Genomic DNA, 20,083 nt, shown 5'->3' with positions numbered 1-20,083 from the left:
ACTCTATACAAAATGCTGCAAATTTTCATCCTGTCAGAATGAAAGTTCACTAACAGTATCTCATAACAGGAAGTTCAGTATCCAACATCAGCATTCGTTTGGTCCCCTAAGCACCTCTAGGAATAATTCCTGAATACAGAGTCGAGAATAAGCCCTGAGCATCATCCAATGTGAGAAAAAAAACATATGAGTACTCAGAAATATGTCAGTTTTTAAATTATTAGTGTATTTTAGGTAACATGACTACAATAGTGCTAACATTTATAGTTTTGATGTACAGTTACCATACCTCATCACTCACCAATGTGCCTAAGATCCTCCAACAAAGACCCTATGGTCACCTCTTCACTACTCTCCTTCTCTCCTCACTGCTTGTCCATCTTAATTTTGCAATTCAAGGCCAAGGACTTTAAATCATTTAATATTATCCATTCCCTTTTTCGTGTCTCTATATTCTATGATCTCAAATGAGTGAGAACATCCAGTATCTGTTGTTATCTCTTTGGTTTGTTTTGCACAGCAAGATACCCTCCAGAAATCTGCAAATTTACTGGGGAAGGGGGTATGGCTGACAGTGCTCCTGACTCAATGCTCAAGTGTAGCTCCCAGTAATCTCTGTGAGACTATGTGGGTGTCAGATCAGCCCCAGGATGGCAAATGCCTTAACTTCTAGTCTCTCTCTTCAGTCCCTATTTTGGTTGGGGGTGGGGTAGTAGGCCATATCTGTCAGTTCTCCGGGGTTACTCCTGGCTCTGTCCAAAGGAATTACTCCTGACAGGTTCAGGGGACCATATGGGATACCTGGGATCAAACACAGGTCAGCTGCGTGCAAGACAAATGCCCTACCCATTGTACAATTGCTACAGCCCCAGCAGGAACTATTTTGAAGCTCTACATTGTGCTAAAATAAATTCCTACCAATATTAAGTATTATTCTTTTTTCCCACCCATCCCATGCCTCTGTCTACACTTGCCGAGTATTATTTTTTTGTGATATCCCATATACCTGTCTCTTGGATCTCTTTTAGAGCTTTCTTCCACAATTGAACAGACTTGTCATAAGATCCTAACAGGAAACACTCTTCACCTAAAAAATTATAATCAATAATTAGTCATGGCTAAATATATTACTCTATAAAAATTTACTTTTTTTTTTTGGTTTTGGGCCACACCCGTTTGACGCTCAGGGATTACTCCTGGCTATGTGCTCAGAAATTTCCCCTGGCTTGGGGGGACCATATGGGACGCCAGAGGATCGCGCTTGCAAGGCAGACACCTTACCTCTAGCACCACCTTCCCGGCCCCCATAAAAATTTACTTTAAGAGTTAGTGGACATGTCTTTTTTTTTTGGGGGGGGGCCACACCTGGTGATGCTCAGGGATAACTCCTGGCTATGCGATCAGAAACTGCTCATGGCTTAGGGGACCATATGGGACGCCAGGGGTAGAACCATGGTCCGTTTATCCAAGATTAGGGCAGGCAAGGCAGACAGACGCCTTACCGCTTGTGTCATTGCTCCTGCCCCATGGACATGTCTTCTTTGTTTTTTGATCCACAACCAGCTGTAGTCAGGGGTCTCCTGGCTCTATACTCAGAAATCGCTCCTGGCAGGCTCGAAGGACCATATGGGATTCCAGGGATTGAACCCAGGTCCTTCCCCGGTCGTCACATGCAAGGCAAATGCCCTACCACTGTGCTATCACTCCAGCCCCAGTGGACATGCTTTACCCAAAAATTATTTCAAAAAGCAAAGCATTGTAACTAGGTTTTTGTTTTGTGGTTTTTTTTTTTTTTTTTTTTTGGTTCTTGGGTCACACCCAGCAGCACTCAGGGGTTACTCCTGCCTCTATGCTCAGAATTCAAGCATGGCAGGCTCAGGATACCATATGGAATGCCAGGATTAGAACCACCAACCTTCTGCATGTAAGGCAAATTCCCTACCTCCATGCTATCTCTCCAGCCTCTCATTGTAACTCGTTAGTAAAATCAAAGTCCAGTTAACTCTATAGAGCAGTTGTGAAGTTTAAAATTGCATTTGACGGGCCCGGAGAGATAGCACAGTGGCATTTGCCTTGCAAGCAGCCGATCCAGGACCAAAGATGCTTGGTTCGAATCCCGGTGTCCCATATGGTCCCCCGTGCCTGCCAGGAGCTATTTCTGAGCAGACAGCCAGGAATAGCCCCTGACCATCGCCGGGTGTGGCCCAAAAACCAAAAATAAATAAATAAAATTGCATTTGACATACTGACCATGGATAGATTTCAGTTCTAAGGTTTCGTTCAAACGAACTCCAGCAGCCTGTAAGTTAGCCTGTATATGATAAATCAGTGACTTGACAGTAGATGCTTCACGAATCATCTTTTCAGCTAATTGTTTATCACCTACAGCAACTGTCTTGTTTAAGTGTAGTTGATACCATAAAGCTTTTTTGTACAATATTCTCCAGAGAACATTCAATCTGCAAGTGAAATCGGAAAATGACCATAATCAATTTCAGAGTAGGGATACAAATGTGTAGAGCCTCCTTCTTTGCCTCTTTTGGTTTAGCTATATTTTTCACTGATGTACATATAGGCTAATCAGATTTACAAACTGAAAAGACTTAAATAAAGTAAAATAGTACAAGAGGGAGAGGGAGAAATTGGAGTAGTAGTTCAGTAGATAAGAGTATCTAGCCTACATGCAGCTGACCTAGGTTCAATCCCCAGTACCACATAGGAAACCCGAAGTCCCACCAGTGTATAGTGTATAGTCAGGAGTAAGCCCTAAGCATCATGGTGAATGGCACAAAAACAAAAATTCAAGGTTTAGAGGAGAGAGGAACACATACCTGTTGTGCAGAAGTCCCAGTACCACCCATCACCAAAAATTGCTGAAAGTGACCCAAAGCACTCAAAGTACCATTTGTGAATCCAAAAACTACATAAGATATTTTTTATAATCTTCATAGATGCATTGGCAGTATTTTCATTTTTATAGTTCTTACCTAAACAAAAAATATTTCATTGATACTCAAGACCAAAAAATGTATGTTGAATAGCATTTGGTGCACATCATAAAGCATTTATAGTAAGATAAAATATTTAATACTGAGTATTAATTATTACAAGGCTTTCTCTAGGTAATACAAATATTATGAAGCTTGTCTATTTTTCTTGTGACTATACTAAAAGCCATAGAACTATATACTTTTTTGTTTGGGAGCCACACCTAGCAGTACGCAGGATTTATTCCTGGTCCCGCATTCCAGAGTAAGTCAGCGCAAGGTTTAGAGAACTATATGAGATGCCAAGAGTTGAACCCACGTCAATTATGTCAAAGGAAAGCAACTTATCTGCTGTACTTTGGTCTGGCCCAGAACTGTACACTTTTAAAGAGGCAAATTTTACAATATGGAAATTGTATCTCAATTGTTTAAAAATAACTATAATGTTAACAGTATATTGATATTAAATTTATACTCTACCTGTTTCCTGGCCTTTGAACAAGATTGACTGCTTGAGGATAAATTTTTAAAGATGAGTTCCAAGACCCACTTTCCAGACAATCAAAATCTTGAAATTCTTGGAAGATGGGTACCACTAACGAGTCTTGATTTGCTGCTGTACTTCCATCAGCTGTTGCTAAAGTAACTTCAGGTTGGAGACTATATATCCTATTTAAATTATCAGTTACCACTCTGAGTAAATGAAAACAGGCTAAAATCTTCTCTGAGAATAACTGATCCGGTTGCTGCTGAGAAAGCAAAAGCTTAATGGTATTGGAGGTCAGCTTTACTAAATGTCCCAAATCTTGTTTGTATCTCAAATCCCAATATTGGATTGCCAAACACTGATTAAAAATCTGAAAGATACAAAGCAGCCATTCATTAAGTTTAGGGCTCATGTTTAATAAAAGATCAAGTTTGGAAGAGGGACATTTTATAAATTGAAGAATGTAGAAAAAATGAGTGATACAAACTACTGTATAGTTTAACATCAAATTTTTTTCGGACACATTCTTAGAAATTCCTATAGTCCATGCTGCAAGGAGATTTTTCTGGATAGAATGCAATTGGGTAATGGTTTTATCTGTCTCCTCAGTATTATCCTTTGCATGTACTGTATCAAACATAGAAGCAAATTCCAATCTTCCCTCTTTAGCACTACTAAACAATGAATCATCTTTCTGGTTCCAGGAAGAGAATAAGTTGTTTGAAAAGTTTTTTCCCTCATTAGTTTCTTCTCTTTCAAAATCCTAAAACAAGGGGGAAAATAAAAAGTACATGTAACATCATTTATTACCTTACCAAAAGAGATCTTTTTCTCAAATTTCTTTTGTTTTTGTTTTTGTTTTTTGTTTTTTTTGGTTTTGGTTTTGGTTTTTGGGCCACACCCAGCGATGCTCAGGAGTTACTCCTGGCTGTCTGCTCAAAAATAGCTCCTGGCAGGCACGGGGGACCATATGGGACACCGGGATTCAAACCAACCACCTTTGGTCCTGGATCGGCTGCTTGCAAGGCAAACACCGCTGTGCTATCTCTCCGGGCCCTTATCTCAAATTTCTTTCTTTTAGTAAAAAAAAATATTTCCTAAAGTCAATATGTAATTGTTGAAAGCAAATAGGTGCCACCCCACAGCCACCACTGCCATGTAAATAGCTCAGCTTCAGTTTCTAATTTCTAAATTTTAACAAATCTCAGAAGAGATGTCAAGCCTAGCCAATGAACCTCACAGGCACACTGGTCTTTGGCCTAAAAATTCTGGGGCACTCTTGGGAGAGGGGGTCAGGCCAAGTCCCAACCCAGGTAAAGCCCAAGCAACATCCTCTATACCCTACAGCCACAAACCATACAATTTACCTAATTTTGCTGCTTTGAAACTAATCTCTGAAGAGATACCAAGCCAATAAAACTCCCAGGTACACCTGTCTTTGGGTTGAAAACTCTGAGCCTTCTAGAAGTGGGGGTTGGCAGTCTCCTACCCTCCATGTTCTGTACCACTGGAAGCCCCAGCAGCCACACCCACAACTGCAGCCATATAAAATGTCCAATTTCACAGTTTCCTGTCTAATCTCAGAAGAGATACAAAACCAAGACAATGAAACCAAAAGGTATATCAGTCTTCAGGCTGATATCCCCCTTGGAAGGGATAATCATCCCAGTTCTACAGATCACTGAGCTCCTGAGGCATGTGGCTGCAGATATGAAAGCTCCAAAATTCACAATACTGACAAGCCAACAAATTAGATGGAGAGGAGCATAGAAGCCAACTAAGCTCAATATACAAACACAGTAACACAGAAGGCTCAATTGATAACAAACAGTTCAGTAAATCCTCAATGTTAATAATCCCATTGTGAGATACAACAATTTTTGTAACATTCTTTACTGACATATTTCTTCATAGTTCTATTTATCATTTTGTTGTAACAAGCAATATAACATAACTTATTTTGTACTTTTAAGGGGGCAGCCTTAGGAAGTGGATGGGAAACTAGGGATGATTGTAAAGAAAAGGTTACACAGGTGGTGGAATTGATGTGAAAATACTGAATACCCCCAAAATGTATTGTGAACAACTTTGTAAACCATGGTGTTTAAAGTTTTTTTTTTTTAAAAATCTCACTAAGACAAGGGCCTAGAGGACCAATCCATGGTAGGAAGCTTGCCACAAATAGCAGGAGATTGCAGTTAAGGCAGAAAAGGGACCACCAGACAATGATAGTTGTAAAAAATCATTCTGGACAGAACTGGATGCTGAAAGGAGATAAGTAATAGGCAAGATACCCCTTCAGCAACAATACTGCAAACCAGTGACTAATAGAAAAAAGGAGAAAAAGAGGGAGGGAGGAAGGGAGGAGAGAGAGAGTGTGTGGGGGAGAGAGAGAGAGAGAGGGTCTCCCTCCCTTCCCGGAGCAGGATTTTTAGCCGGCATGGACAGGCAGCTGGCAGGCCCCCCCATATGCCAGCGGCCGCATGGTCCAGCCTAGGGTAGGGGGCTTGGATCGGGGTCAACCGAGCCCCCTCCCCCATTCCTCCGGATCTCCAGGTGGGTTCCTGGGAGGAGCTGATGGGGCACCCGGGGTTTTCCCCACTCCCAGGCCGGGCCGGGTCCCTGGCCTAGGGTGGGGAGCAAATCCCTGAACTCCGGGCTTGGGAGGGTCTCCCTCCCTTCCCGGAGCAGGATTTTTAGCCGGCATGGACAGGCCTAGGGTGGGGCTTAGGGGGTGGAGTTTGATTTGGTGGGTGGCAGATAGCTGCTTAGTTATACTCAGTCTGTCACTGGTAATTTCATACCAGTCTACATTTTGCAAACCGCGCGAACACTTGCTCCTTCCAACCATCAGTACCCCAGATTTACCCTTCTTAACTTCAGTAACACATAGTTCTAATCTCTGACCTAAGACATACAGTATATGTAACAAATCCCAGAACTATTTAGAAGGACATAAATTGAACACATATATCTTTTGAATATTTTAATGGTATTTTCTTTAGCTGATGTAACACTCTATATAGTCTTCTACCATGATGTTTCTATTCACTTTTCATCTTGTCTTGTCTTTGTAAGCTGTTCAGTAAGGATTGTTGGTGGAACTGTCCCCCAGTTTGATGCCTATGATTGAACTATGTCATGGAAATTGCTGGTCTTGTTCCTAGTGCCTCTAGATGCACCAATAACGCCCCATGGCATTGATTCTTGTTTGCATAGACACATTAAAATGGGAAAACATCATACATACAGATAAGTTCTTATCTAATAAATCTCAGTACAAGGTACCTTACACCCTGAACATTGATATAATGACCTGGCACAGGCCTCAGAAGAATGGGCATCCTCCATTCACGCCGGAACTAGGCAAGCTAACTACGAAACATCCAAGGTCTTTTACAGCAACAGCTGGAAGCAGTCCTCTACCAGGAAAGACACTACCAAGGGTCTGACATCGACCTCTTAAAAAGAGACTTCCGTTTACACTGAGAAGACTTGACAGCAACAATGACCTGCTCTACAGGACATGGTTCTCTCTAGTCCCCCTTAAATGTGAGGTGAAACGAGAGGATGCTCTGCACCTCCCCGACTGCAATATGGGAGATGCAGACTCCAGGATCTTTAATACAGAAGCATGATACCAACAACAGAGACTATGTGAGGAATGGAGGTGTATTGCCACTACAGACGATGACTTGAATTGAACAAACTAATTTGCCTGGAGCCTAGAGTCAGTCCTGTGCCAGGAAACTTCAGGGGTAAGGTCTCCTTGTATTTAGACCATAATTTGTCTTTCCATGTCCCTTATGTTTTGGTGGGCCTATGCAAACAAATGCCACTTTAATTCCATTTTTTACTATGTTCCCTTGACTCCAATTCTTAAGAAAAACAAGCCACTAAAACTTTTGATGTTAACTTAAACTAGTTAGCATGTGCATGGAACTAGAGAAATGTACGTTGCCCTCAATGTTTAAGGAGTTACATAAGTCTAATGTCTTTAGATTATATTGTGTGCTGCTAAGAAATAGTATGTACTACAACTGGGGATTTGAGGGACAAAGTAATTGTATTGTACAGGGGTTCAGTTTTGTTTTTCTTAATGTTCTTTGGCTGAAAGTTCAAGGCTGGGATATCATCGATGGGACTACCGAGAATTCTGTTTATGGGTGATTGGGCTTCCACTGTAACTTTACCCGGTCCTCTTTCTTTGCATCTTTGTTGTCATAATTAAAATAATAAAAAATAATTTAAAAAAAATCTCACTAAGACAAGGGCCTAGAGGACCAATCCATGGTAGGAAGCTTGCCACAAATAGCAGGAGATTGCAGTTAAGGCAGAAAAGGGACCACCAGACAATGATAGTTGTAAAAAATCATTCTGGACAGAACTGGATGCTGAAAGGAGATAAGTAATAGGCAAGATACCCCTTCAGCAACAATACTGCAAACCAGTGACTAATAGAAAAAAGGAGAAAAAGAGGGAGGGAGGAAGGGAGGAGAGAGAGAGTGTGTGGGGGGAGAGAGAGAGAGAGAGAGAGAGAGAGAGAGAGAGAGAGAGAGAGAGAGAGAGAAGTAAAATGTCTGCCACAGATGTAGGCAGGGGACAGGGTAGGGAAGGAAACTGGGACATTGGTGGTGGAAAATGTGCCCTAGTGAAGGATGTTGTACATCGTATGATTGAAACTGAATCATGAGCAACTTAGTAATTGTGAAAACAAACAATTCTATTAGGAACAACCTTGTAACCATATGTTTAAATAAAGCAAATAATTTTTAAGAATGCCCCTCTCTCTACCATAAAAGAAAAAAGGAAAAAAAACTGGGAAAAAAAGAGAAGAAATATATGTACCTGCAAATCCAATTTTTCATTTAATTCCATTGTTTCCTCTGCTTGTAAGAATCTGGGCACTGTAAAATCAGTCAAACTTTCATTTCCTTCATGTTTTAATAGACTGGACCTTAGGGAATCCAGTGATCGCAAGTTCAGCCCTTTGTCTTTTGGCTACAGAAGAAAAAAAAAGGTTTTCATGAGTAAAATTTTATTCATAACTCCACTGCAGCAACCTAAAACTATGCACAACAGTTTACATCCAAAGATTTAAATATAGTAAATGTTTACTATAAGAAACAGTATACCCTAAACAGTTAAGTTTAACTTTGAAAAGACTCAGAGGTAAACTTTTACAAGTGATACCAAAAAGCACCATACCTTAGACACTACCATATTTTGGTATGTATTTTCAAGCTTTTGGGTTACATCAAGCAAAAGGGATCTCATAAGCACTGATGGAGACAAATTATCATGAAACCGAAGAGTTGTGACCATGTATCCATCAGACACAATGAGGAAGGGCAACTGTGAATGTGCTTTCACAGAAAACCTCTGTCTCATGAGGTCATTATCAGAAGCTGATGACTCTACAGAATTATTTGAATCTTGAAGGGTCATTTGTTGTGGCCTAACAAACATCAAAATGAAAAATTAGTTTTAAAATGTCTTAAAGAAAACAATTATTTTATTGAAAAGGAAAACAAACAAGGAAAATTACAGTTATAAACAAATTATACACAAATTAATTAATTATTAACAAATTAAACACAAGGAATAATAAGGAAAACATTAGTCATTACATGTTTCTTTTCTTTCTTTTTTTGGTGCTTTTTGAGCCACACCTGGCAATTTTCTGGGATTACTCCTGGCTATGCATTCAAAAATTACTCCTGGAGGTGCTTGGGGGATGGTATGGGAAGCTGGGGATCAAACCCAGGTCAGTTGTATACAAGGCAAAAGCCTTACCCATTGTATACTATATTGTATACTGGCCCCTCTATTTTCCTTGAATGTAGCATGCATTGTTTTATGTTTAATCTAAGTACAAACTATAATGAAGGAAGCACATTCTTATTATTAAAGTTAACTCTTTGTTTTTGGGCTACACTCAGCAATGCTATGGAGTTACTCCTAGTTCTACACTCAGAAATCACTCATAGCAGGCTCGGGAACCACATGGGATGCTGGGGATTGAACCTGGGTTCCAGGTTATGTACAAGGCAAGCACCCTAACTGTTGTACTATCACTCTGGCCCTAAATTTCCTACTTACCACAGAGTAGGCCCATGTTCTTTTACCTGGAATATGTATCTTGCTTGCTTGTCTGTTTCTTTGCTTACTTATTTCCATTAAAGAGTTTATATTCTCTCTTAAATACATACTTCTTTCTTCCTCTCCCCTCACATCTAACTTTCTTTTTTTTTTTCTTTTTGGGCCACACCCAGTGACCACACCTGGCAGTGATTGGGGATGACTCCTGGCTATGCACTCAGAAATCACTCCTGGCTTGGGGAACCATATGGAATGCGGGGAATCAAACCGCAGTCCACTGCATGCAAGTCAAACGCCCTACCATTGTGCCATCACTCCGGCCCACCCTCACATCTTTCTAAATAAGTTTCAATTAAAACTATCTAGTGAGCCATAGTGATAGTACAATGAGTAGGGCATTTTCTTTGCATGAGGATGATCCAGATTCAATCACTAGCACATGTGGTTCCCTGAGCCTGCCAAGAGAGATTCCGTGATTCCAGAGTCAGAGTCAGTCCTGAACAACAGAAAGTATCTTGATTCACCAACCCCCTGAAAAAATTATGAAATATAATGATGAACAATAAGTACTAGTTATTAGGTGAGAAAGAAAAAAACCTGAGAGGCCCTAGAGACATGAATCATTGATAGAGCACCAAGCTTGAGGTCCTACATGCTTGAAGCATGAGTTCCATCCAAGACGCTGGAAGCTGCAATCAAGTGTCTAACCCGTATGTATCATAAAACAAATACAAAGGGAAGGAAAAAAATAAACTAAGAAAGCAATGTAAGAGGATGATAGTGTAAATTTATCACCTTCAGATTATAACTAAGGGGGCTAAAGCCAGAGATAGAGTCAATAGGTACGGTGCTTGCCTTGTATGCAACCAGCTGACTCAGTTTCAATGGCTGACATCCCATATGGACCCCCAAGCACCAACTATCGAGATTCCTGAGCACAGAGCCAAGAATAAAATCTCAGCAGTGCTAGTGGGTACTCCCCAGTTTTTTTTTAAATCACAGAACTACAATTAAGAATTCAAGGAGATAGCTGAAAGGGCTGGGTCCTTGCCTACAGTCCTTGCCTGTGGACAGCTCTGGGTTCCATATCCAGCATCACAAATCAAGAAAAACTCAAAAGGCTGGAATATATGCTGTATCTGGATTCTATGAGTCACTGCATGGTCTCCTGAGCACTGCCACGATGACCCCCAAGCACTGAGAGAAGCACCTGAGCACCACTGGGGGTAGCCTCCCAAGCCCGACAAAAAAGGCAACAAAATATATATTGCACTAGTCAAATAGTTAATTATAGAAAATTTATAAATAACAGAGTATTCCTACCCCAGAAATCTATAAAACCACAAAAAAATTGAGCCGGAGTGGTGGCGCAAGCAGTATAATGTCTGCCTTCCACACACTGACCTAGGACGAACCACAGTTCAATCCCCCAGTGTTCCATATGGTTTCGCCCCCCCCCCCCCCCCGCCAGAAGAATTTCTGAGAACATAGCCAGGAGTAGCCCCTGAGCGTCACTGAATGTAGCCCAAAAAAGCAAAAATGAAACAAACCAAAAAAAAAAAACAAGCCAGACGATCCCACATGCCAGGATTCCTGTTCCTCTCCTACGGGTATGACTGGGAATCTGGGCAGACAGCTGGCCAATGGCCTCCTAGGCTGACCACCTAGTCCAGGAGACTGAGATCCCCCCCCCCCATGCCAAACTGATCTTCAGGGCCACATTTAGCAAATGGCTCTGGGGGGAGGGGGGAGGAGGGAAACTCCTCCCACATTCATACTGGACCCCCTGCAGCGGTGTCTTTTCTTACTAATACTCATTTTCATAACCGTGCGGGCGGTTCCTAGGAAAGGAAACAGAATACCAAAGATTTGGATGATAGCACTCAAACAGATCTTTAAAGTCAGTCTTTAAGGACATGACTTTCCGTACTGACTCCAAGCTGAAATCACAAACAATTCATATATATATATATATATATATATATATATATATATATATATATAGCCCCTGTCATGTATTGCCTCTCCCCTACCCCTGTCTCTTCTATTCCCTCATCTTCCAATCCTGATCCGTTATCTTCCCCTAATTTAACCCTCTTTACCCTCAGTTCCTAAGATTGATCTCCTGCCCCAACAGACCACCTTCCAGCTCCTCAGTGAAAGACACCCTCTGGGTCCCCGTTCTCATGCCTCAGCAAAGAACTACAACCAGCACGCCTGATGACTCATGCTTGATGGCCCCTCTCACCCCCACCAAATCGTAGAAATGATACAGCTCCAGGCAACACCACCAGGAACTAAGCTCCATTGGGAGATTTATAACACTACTCTGGCACTTACTTGTGCCAGTTTTGATATGACAACGAGGAAAGGAAAACTTGACCTAAGACCAGGCTGTCCTATCACATCATCTAACACTAAATGGAAATCAGAAGAGATATTGTCCTTTGAACTGTGAAAAATAAGAACACCAACAACAGAAAACTGACTTTGACAACCGTGACTGAACAGAGCCTACCTTGGGACTAATAAGAAAAACCCTACCCTAGGCTGTAGCCCAGGACACATAAACAACAACAACAACAACAACAACAAGATGTCTTATTGCAGAGGTCCAACTTGAACAACAGAGATTGAGCAGAACCTTTGGATCCATAATAGCCTAGGCTTCAGCTTAGGGACTGAACGAAAACAGGGAGCAAGTGTTACAGAAGACTGAACACAACAACAACAATGGATAGGAACCTCTAGAATCTAAAGACTCTACCCTAGACCCTGACCTATAACCTGCACAAATACCAAGATCGCTAGCTACAGTGGCTTGATTTTCTCACACACAACCGAGAGGAAACTTTCCTGGCATCACATGGGATGGGGTAATGAGTATATATGAAGCCAGGGGTTGATCCCATGATGGTATGCTTCAAGGATGGAGAAACCCTGAATTTCTTAGGCCACAGGAATTCCCTTTCTTCCCCAATGCTTACTGTGCCTATGCAAAAACAAACAAAAAAAAAAGTGGGGGGAACACCAAACCCTACCACTCCAGCACCTATACTTTTTCTTGTTTTGTTTAGATTTGTTAGTTTTTTACTTTATTTTCCTTCTCTTTTTTCTTCCACTTTTCTCTTTCTTTTTCACTCTTGTGGTTATTATTTAGAGATTTATTTTTATTTGCCGGGTCCATTTTTTTCTTTTTTCTTCCATTTTTCTTTTTTTTTTTCCTCTCTCTTCTTTCTTCTTTTGGTAGTTGTCACCAATTTTTTTTCTCCCTTTTTTCTTATCCTTTCTATCTCCAATGACAGTGGAATAGATGCTCAATCCACAACAAGCTGTAAAGGAAGACCAGTTGCACTAGCATTCTGGGGGGTAGAGGAGGGTGATATGGGATGCATACTGGGAACAGGGGCGGAGGGAGGACAGCACTGGTGGTGGGAATGCTCCTCATTCATTGTCACTATGTACCATAAATGATGCAGTGAAAGATTTGTAATGCACTTTGGTCACAATAAAAATTAAAAAAAAAAAAACGAAACAAAAAACAACCCGAAACATTTAGGATTTCTGAGCACAGTGCCAGGAGTAATCCCTGAGAGCTGCCAAAACATTTAAAATCATGACTTCAGGGCCAGATCGATAGAACAGAGGGCAGGACATTTGCTTTGCACAAACCTGACCCCTGACCTGATTCGATCCTCAGAACCCTATATAGTCTTCTGAGCCTGCCAGAAGTAAATGAACCTGCCAGAATAATTTTTGAGCATAGTTAGAAGTTACCTCTAGAATCACTAGGTATGGCCCAAAAACAAACAAACCAACAAGAATAAGAGCATAAAAGCCAGAGCAATAGTCATTTGCCTTGCACACAGTCAATCAGGGGGCTCAAACCCCCGTACCCCATATAGTCCCCAAGCCCCTCTAAGAATAAGCACCTGAGCATTGTCAGGTGCCACACCTACAAACACAAAACAAAAAAAAAAAAATTAGGTCTTGTTGAATCAGTGTGACTCAGTGTTTCAAGGAGCAAACTATGAGAGCAAGTTCACATTAAGTAAGGCTCTAAGTTCAATATCTGACACTGAAAAGAAATAGTAAATAAATTTAAAACACAATCAAATTCTAAATTTTGTTTTTTTTTTTAGGGCCACAACCACCAGTGCTCAGGGGTTACTCCTGGCTCTGCACTCAGAGAGCACACCTGGCAGGCTCACGGAACCATATGGGGTGCTGGAAATCGAACCTAGGTCAGTCCCAGGTTAGCTGCATGCAAGGCAAATGCTCTACCTGCTGCGCTACTGCTCCAGCCCCAAATTCTAAATTATTGTATTTATGCCTAATAACTTTTACTTTGGGGGAGTGATGTAAAAATCTCCATGATCCAAGTGTGAGTTTTTAATGCATCAAAGTCTTCTTTTTATGGGCTAGAGAGATACTATAACAAGTAGGTTGCTTAAATTGCACACAACTGACCCAAGTTTAATCCCTGACATCCCTCGAGCACCACCAGAGGAATTTTTGAGTGCAAAGCAGGAGTAAGCACTGAGCATAGCCAGTGTGGCTTTCAAAAAAAGAAAGTGTTTTGCTAAATCAATAAATGAAAAGGCTGAGGGCTGGAGTGATAGCACAATGATAGGGTGTCTTGCATGCTGCAGACTCGGGATGAACCTGGGTTCGATTCCTGGCATCCCATATGGTCTCCTGAGCCTGCAAAGAGCGATTTCTGAGCACAGAGCCAGTAGGAACCTCTGAGTACCAACAGATGTGGCCCCCCCAAAAAAAGAGAGAGAAATATAATAAACGAAAAAGTTTAACTTTTTTGATGCTATGGATTGAACCTAGGACCTCATACATGTAAAGCATACTCTACCACTAAAACACATCTCTGGTCCTTTAATAAATGTATCAAGAATATCAAAGAAGGGGCCGGAGAGATAGCATGGAGGTAAGGCGTTTGCCTTTCATGCAGGAGGTCATCGGTTCGAATCCCGTCGCCCCATATGGTCCCCTGTGCCTGCCAGGAGCAATTTCTGAGCCTGGAGCCAGGAATAACCCCTGAGCACTGCCAGGTGTGACCCAAAAACCAAAAAAAAAAAAAAAAAAAAAAAAGAATATCAAAGAAGATATTAAATATAAAATATATAAAATATCTTAATATCAAAGATAAACTTTTAGTAATATTGAATACTTAAGTAATACTTACATAGTCACAATGTCAAACTTTCACCATGATTAAGCCAAAAAAAAGAAGAAAACTATAAATAAACAAGTATTGAAATAAGGCTTGAAAGAAAGAATAATAAGACAATTAAAAAGGTAAAATAATTCAAAGTAAAAATCATAAATATACTAGTAAAGGAGAAAGATTTCAAGTTAATATGATTCAAGTATCTCACCTATAGGTTATTAGTGGGTGAAGAGGTATAAATTCTGCTGGCCCAAATTCTACAGAACAACCAAATGTTACTAATGTCAGCAATTCACCCTGACAGGTCAATAAAACTAAGGAGCCACGTTTTAACATACAAGCCAGAAAAAGACTATCATGAGTCCAGCTGATATCACCAACCCAGTAGGACCTAGAAAAAAACAAAGGACATATTTAGAAAGAGCTCTCTAAACAATTTCTTCAATAACTTATAATGAGCTATGATGAAATACTTTAAAAACTGATGACAACCCATAGTTAGCAGGCACTGCCACATTATGTAAGGTATTTCCTTCCCTACAAAAAAGAAAATTTGTTTATAAACCTATATATTACACAATAAAAAACATGTTTACTTAGATTCTTAAGTAACATGTAAAATAAAATTTTACCCTAAAAGAGTTCAGCTTTATAGGGGCTGAATAGTACAACAGATAGGGTGCTTGCCTTGCACAAGCCTGACGTGGGTTCTAGCTCCAGCACCTCATATGGTCTCTCATGCATCCCTAGGAGTAATCCCTAAGTGCAGAGCCATTAGTAACCCCTAAGCACTGCTGGGTGTGACTCAAACACAAAAACAAGAGTTTAGCCTTTTGGGGGCCGGAAAGATAGCACAGCAATAGGGCATTTGCCTTGCATGCTACCTACTCAATATGGACAGTAGTTCAAAACCCAGCATCCTATATGATCCCACGAGCCTGCCAAGAGCAATTTCTGAGCGCAGAGCAAGGAGTAACCCCTGAGTGCAGCTGAGTGTGACCAAAAAAAAAGAAAAAAAAAAAGTTTAGCTTTGGGGGAGGGAGATAGAGTCCAGTTCAGCTTTGTGCAAGGCAAATGCCGTGCCCACCGTACTATTGTTCATCCCCAAGAGTTTAGCTTTTTAATCACTCACATTTTATTTAATTTTTGGAGGTTTTGGGGACCCACCCTGTGCTGTTTAGCAGCTACTCCAGTTCTGTGTACATGAGTTGCTCCAGCAGTGTTCAGGGATCCTGGAACTCTTGCAAGCAAAATGCTCTCTAGCTCATCACACATACTTTTTTTTTGTTTGTTTGTTTTGTTTTGGGGCCACACCCGGCGGTGCTCCAGGGTTACTCCTGGCTATCTGCTCAGAAATAGCTCCTGGCAGGCACGGGGGACCATATGGGATGCCAGGATTCGAACCAACCACCTTAGGTCCTGGATCAGCTGCTTGCAAGGCAAACACTGCTATGCTATCTCTCTGGCCCCTCATCACACATACTTTTTATTTTTTTTAGTGAAGGACCATATGAGATGCTGGGGATCAAACTTGGATCAGTTATGTGAAAGGATGTACTATCACTCCAGCCCCTCATCACTCATATTTTTAATTAGAATAAATATTAATCCTTGGAGTCTACCACCACGATCTACTTATATATTTAAAGGTCATTTCCAGGGTCAGGGAGAGAGGTAGAAGCTTTAGCTTTGATCCCTGGCACTGTCTAGTCCTTGAGCAACCTGCTTTCAAGTAGTAAAGCCTTAGCATTATCAGGTGTGACTCAAAAACAAAAATTTTAATTGCCTACATACTCGAATATAAGCCAACCTGAGTATAAGCCGACCTTAGTATAAGCCAGCCCTCTTAATATTACCTTGAAGCTGAAATTTTACCCTGAAAACTTAGTGACTCGAGTATAAGCCAAGGTAGAAAATGTAGCAGCTACTGGTAAATTTCAAAAGTAAAAATATATACCCAAAACAATTACAATAATTGAGGAATCAGTAGGATAAATGTTTTTCAATATTTATTGCTAAAGAAAAACTGTAAATTAGCAACAACAACTTTAAAACTTTATAAAGGGCAGTAAAACGTAGCTTAACAGGTAATCAAGCTAAATCACAAAGGATAAAATCCTTCAAAACTGGATTCCTCCTCCTCCTCTTCTGTATGTCCAAACAGAGCTTTAGCTGTATCTGATGTGAGGGTATCAGCATAGACATTGTCATCATCACTGAGTTTGCAGATATCATCACTGCTATTGGTTTCATACAAAGCGCAGAATACTGTGAGTTTAATATAATTTCAGTGGCATTCAGTTCAGTTCAGCCGCTGCCTACCTCTTCAACTAAAGGCAACTTGGGGACTGAGCTGAAGCACTGCCCATCCAGCAGAGGGCAGGAGACGACTGGAGACTACTTGCATTTGATTACCGAATCAAATGACCTGTTTTGTGCCGGGAAAACTCAGCTTATACTCGAGTATATAGATAATAAAAGCTAATCCTTAGCCTTTTCTATCTGCAGTCTGCATCAGTATCAATCAGCATCAGACTCCATCTTTACCCCTTAACTCCCCTCCCAGAACACATTAATGTTTCATGCAAACGTTTGAGATTCTGACCCAATGGTTCAGTAATCTGAGTCCAGTAACACTGGAAAAGAACTTACGGAAGGTAAAGAAAATGAAGAGGCAAGGCTAAATGAACCTAAATTTTGGAAATTCAGGAAATTTCAAAAAATATCCGTAAAAATAATAAAAGGTCCAAGGGGGAAAATTCCTACTATATAATCCTGTGTAGATTTTGGTAATCTTCTAGTGGGTGACACCTGAACAGGGTCACTGAAACCACCAATTTTGTTGCCACTGACCTATATGCACAAGATACCAATTTTGTTTAAAGGACAATAAAATATCTCAAATTCCCTAAGTATATGACGACCCTCGGTTATTTCAGGCTTTCCAATTTAACTAAAACATGTTGTGTTGTTGTTGTTCTTGTTGTGCCACCCCTGGTGGTGGCGCTCAGAAGTTACTCCTGGCTCTGTGCTCAAAAATTACTCTTGGCAGGCTGGGAATTAAGCGGGGTAGGCTGAATACAAAGAAAATGCCCTATCCACTGTACTATTGCTCTGGTTCCTAAACCAAAATATTGTCTACCCCATTCATGTCCTGAGACAGCATAGGAAGAAATAAGCCAAATCTGGGCCAGAATAATAGCACAGTGGGTAAGGTAAAGTTTGCTTGCACAAGGTCAACTCTGGTTTGATCCCCAGCATCCCATATAATTCACCTAGCTTGCCAGGAGTGATTTCTGAGCGAAGAGCCAGGAGTAACCCTGAGTGCCATAGGGTGTGCCCCCTGAAAACAAAAACAAAAACACCCTAAAAAACATTATTTACAGGGGCCGGAGCAGTGGCGCAAGCAGTAGGGTGTCTGCCTTGCATGTGTTAACCTAGGAAGGAATGCAGTTCGACCTCCTGGCATCCCATATGATCCCTCAAGCCAGGAGCAATTTCTGAGAGCATACCCAGGAGTAACCCCTGAACATCCCTGCGTGTGGCCCAAAAAGCAAAAAAAAAAAAAAATTATTTACAAATACCAATGAGTTCTCACCTGACAAGTGTAGCTGGAAGCACAGGATTTTTATTACTACAGCCCTTAAGGCTACCACAGAGGGTAACAAACTTGAGTGTGTTAATAAATAATACCTGGGTTGCCTGTAAAGAAAGAAGATAATAATTAACATCAAAATTATTTCACTTTAATTCATAATTTTGAAGAACCAGGAGATCTATTACTATTCAAATAAAAGACCTACTGAGTATAACCACTGGGAAGGCAAGCTTGACCATCTATAATCTTCCTCTCATTTTATGCAACATTTTAAAAGTTTCAGGGCTGAAGTGACAGCACTGGGTAGGGCCCACTGAGTAGGGCACTTACCGGCTATGCTATCTCTCTGGCCCCATCATTCTTTTTTATTTTCCAAGACATTACATTTACTGACCTTTGGGTCTTTCTGATTAAGAGTTACTGCAAAGGTAATGCCATCTCTTGAAAAGGCAGAGATCAGACCTCCTCTTGACTTCACTGATTCACATTTAGGAATTAAACTGCACAGAATGTACTCTCGTTGTGCCCACTTAACACAGAATGGCAATGACCTAAGAAATTAATGAAATAATGAAAGCAGGCAGTACAGTCACTTTTAAATAAGTAATTGCAAAATAAATCTAAGGCTCAACGAAATTCCATATGAGAATATAAGAGGACTAAACCTTATAGTGACCACTCAGAAGATTCATGCACAGCACTCATTAATCATAGTCAATATCCAAGTTTTGAAATTGGCACCATGTTCTGTAGTCAATCCCTAAAAACATGTATGTCCACTAAAAGTTTACAAATACATTATTTTTACATGAGAGCAAATATATATATATATATATATATATATATATATATATATATATATAGTTTTTTGGGTCACATCCAGCAGCACTTAGGGGTTACGCCTGGATCTACGCTCGGAAATTGCTCCTGGCAGGCTCGGGGAACCGTATAGAATCCCAGGATGCAAACCACCATCCTTCTGCATGCAAGGCAAATGCCCTATCTCCATGCTATCTCTCCGGCCCCTTAGAGAGCAAATTATTGATTGATTGATTGATTGATTGATTGGTTATTGGTTTACACCCAGCAGTGTCAGGAGTTACTCCTAGCTCTTCTCTCAGAAATCACGCCTGGCAGGCTGGGGAACCATATGGGATGCTGGGAATCATCAATAGAGATGTAAATAAAACTATGAAAAATCATGAGTACATAAGTCATGTAGCTGAAAGTTGGCAATCCTGGTAGAGACAGCAAGCCAAGCCCCCATCCTGATTAAGCTCTGCCTGCTGCATCCATCACTCATAATCACAATTTTGCTTATGGCCCAGCTTCACTGCTCTCCTACAATTTCTGCAGAGACACCAATCTGACCAAACTCCAGGTATGCTGGTATTTGCTCTGGTATCATCAGGGCTTTTCTGGAGTGGATGCAGGCACCCTCTCCCTATAACCCTTCCACCAGCATTCTACTACTTCTAGGAGACCTAGCAACTGAGAACATACCCCACAAAAAATTCATTATCAGGAATAGTATTTGATTTCCTGGACAACTTCATTTGTTTAATACTCTCATTCCAATAGGAAAACACCAATTTAGATGCCAATGTGTAGCTTAGGTCACTAAATGTTTGGAAACAAATGTAATAAAAGAATGGTTAGATAGCAACAAGAGCTAACTATCCCTTCTGCCAATGCCTTAAAGACCTCATTGAAGATACAATAAA

The 20,083-nt window shown here is 40.8% G+C and overlaps 1 protein-coding gene across 1 annotated transcript in view; it reads right to left on the bottom strand.

The window, feature by feature from the left end:
• The window catches only part of CPLANE1 (ciliogenesis and planar polarity effector complex subunit 1), a 154,953-nt gene that overhangs the window by 122,186 nt on the left and 12,684 nt on the right, over window positions 1-20,083 (bottom strand). The window contains 8 exon segments of the mRNA XM_049769035.1: window positions 1,007-1,087; window positions 2,251-2,459; window positions 3,468-4,237; window positions 8,323-8,475; window positions 8,683-8,932; window positions 14,970-15,152; window positions 18,360-18,463; window positions 18,754-18,910. Of these exon segments, the coding sequence (XP_049624992.1) occupies window positions 1,007-1,087; window positions 2,251-2,459; window positions 3,468-4,237; window positions 8,323-8,475; window positions 8,683-8,932; window positions 14,970-15,152; window positions 18,360-18,463; window positions 18,754-18,910 (1,907 nt within the window).

The sequence above is a fragment of the Suncus etruscus genome, chromosome 2 (genome assembly GCF_024139225.1).
Source record: "Suncus etruscus isolate mSunEtr1 chromosome 2, mSunEtr1.pri.cur, whole genome shotgun sequence".
Classification (NCBI taxonomy): Eukaryota; Metazoa; Chordata; class Mammalia; order Eulipotyphla; family Soricidae; genus Suncus; species Suncus etruscus.
This window is presented reverse-complemented; position numbering and strand designations above follow the sequence as displayed.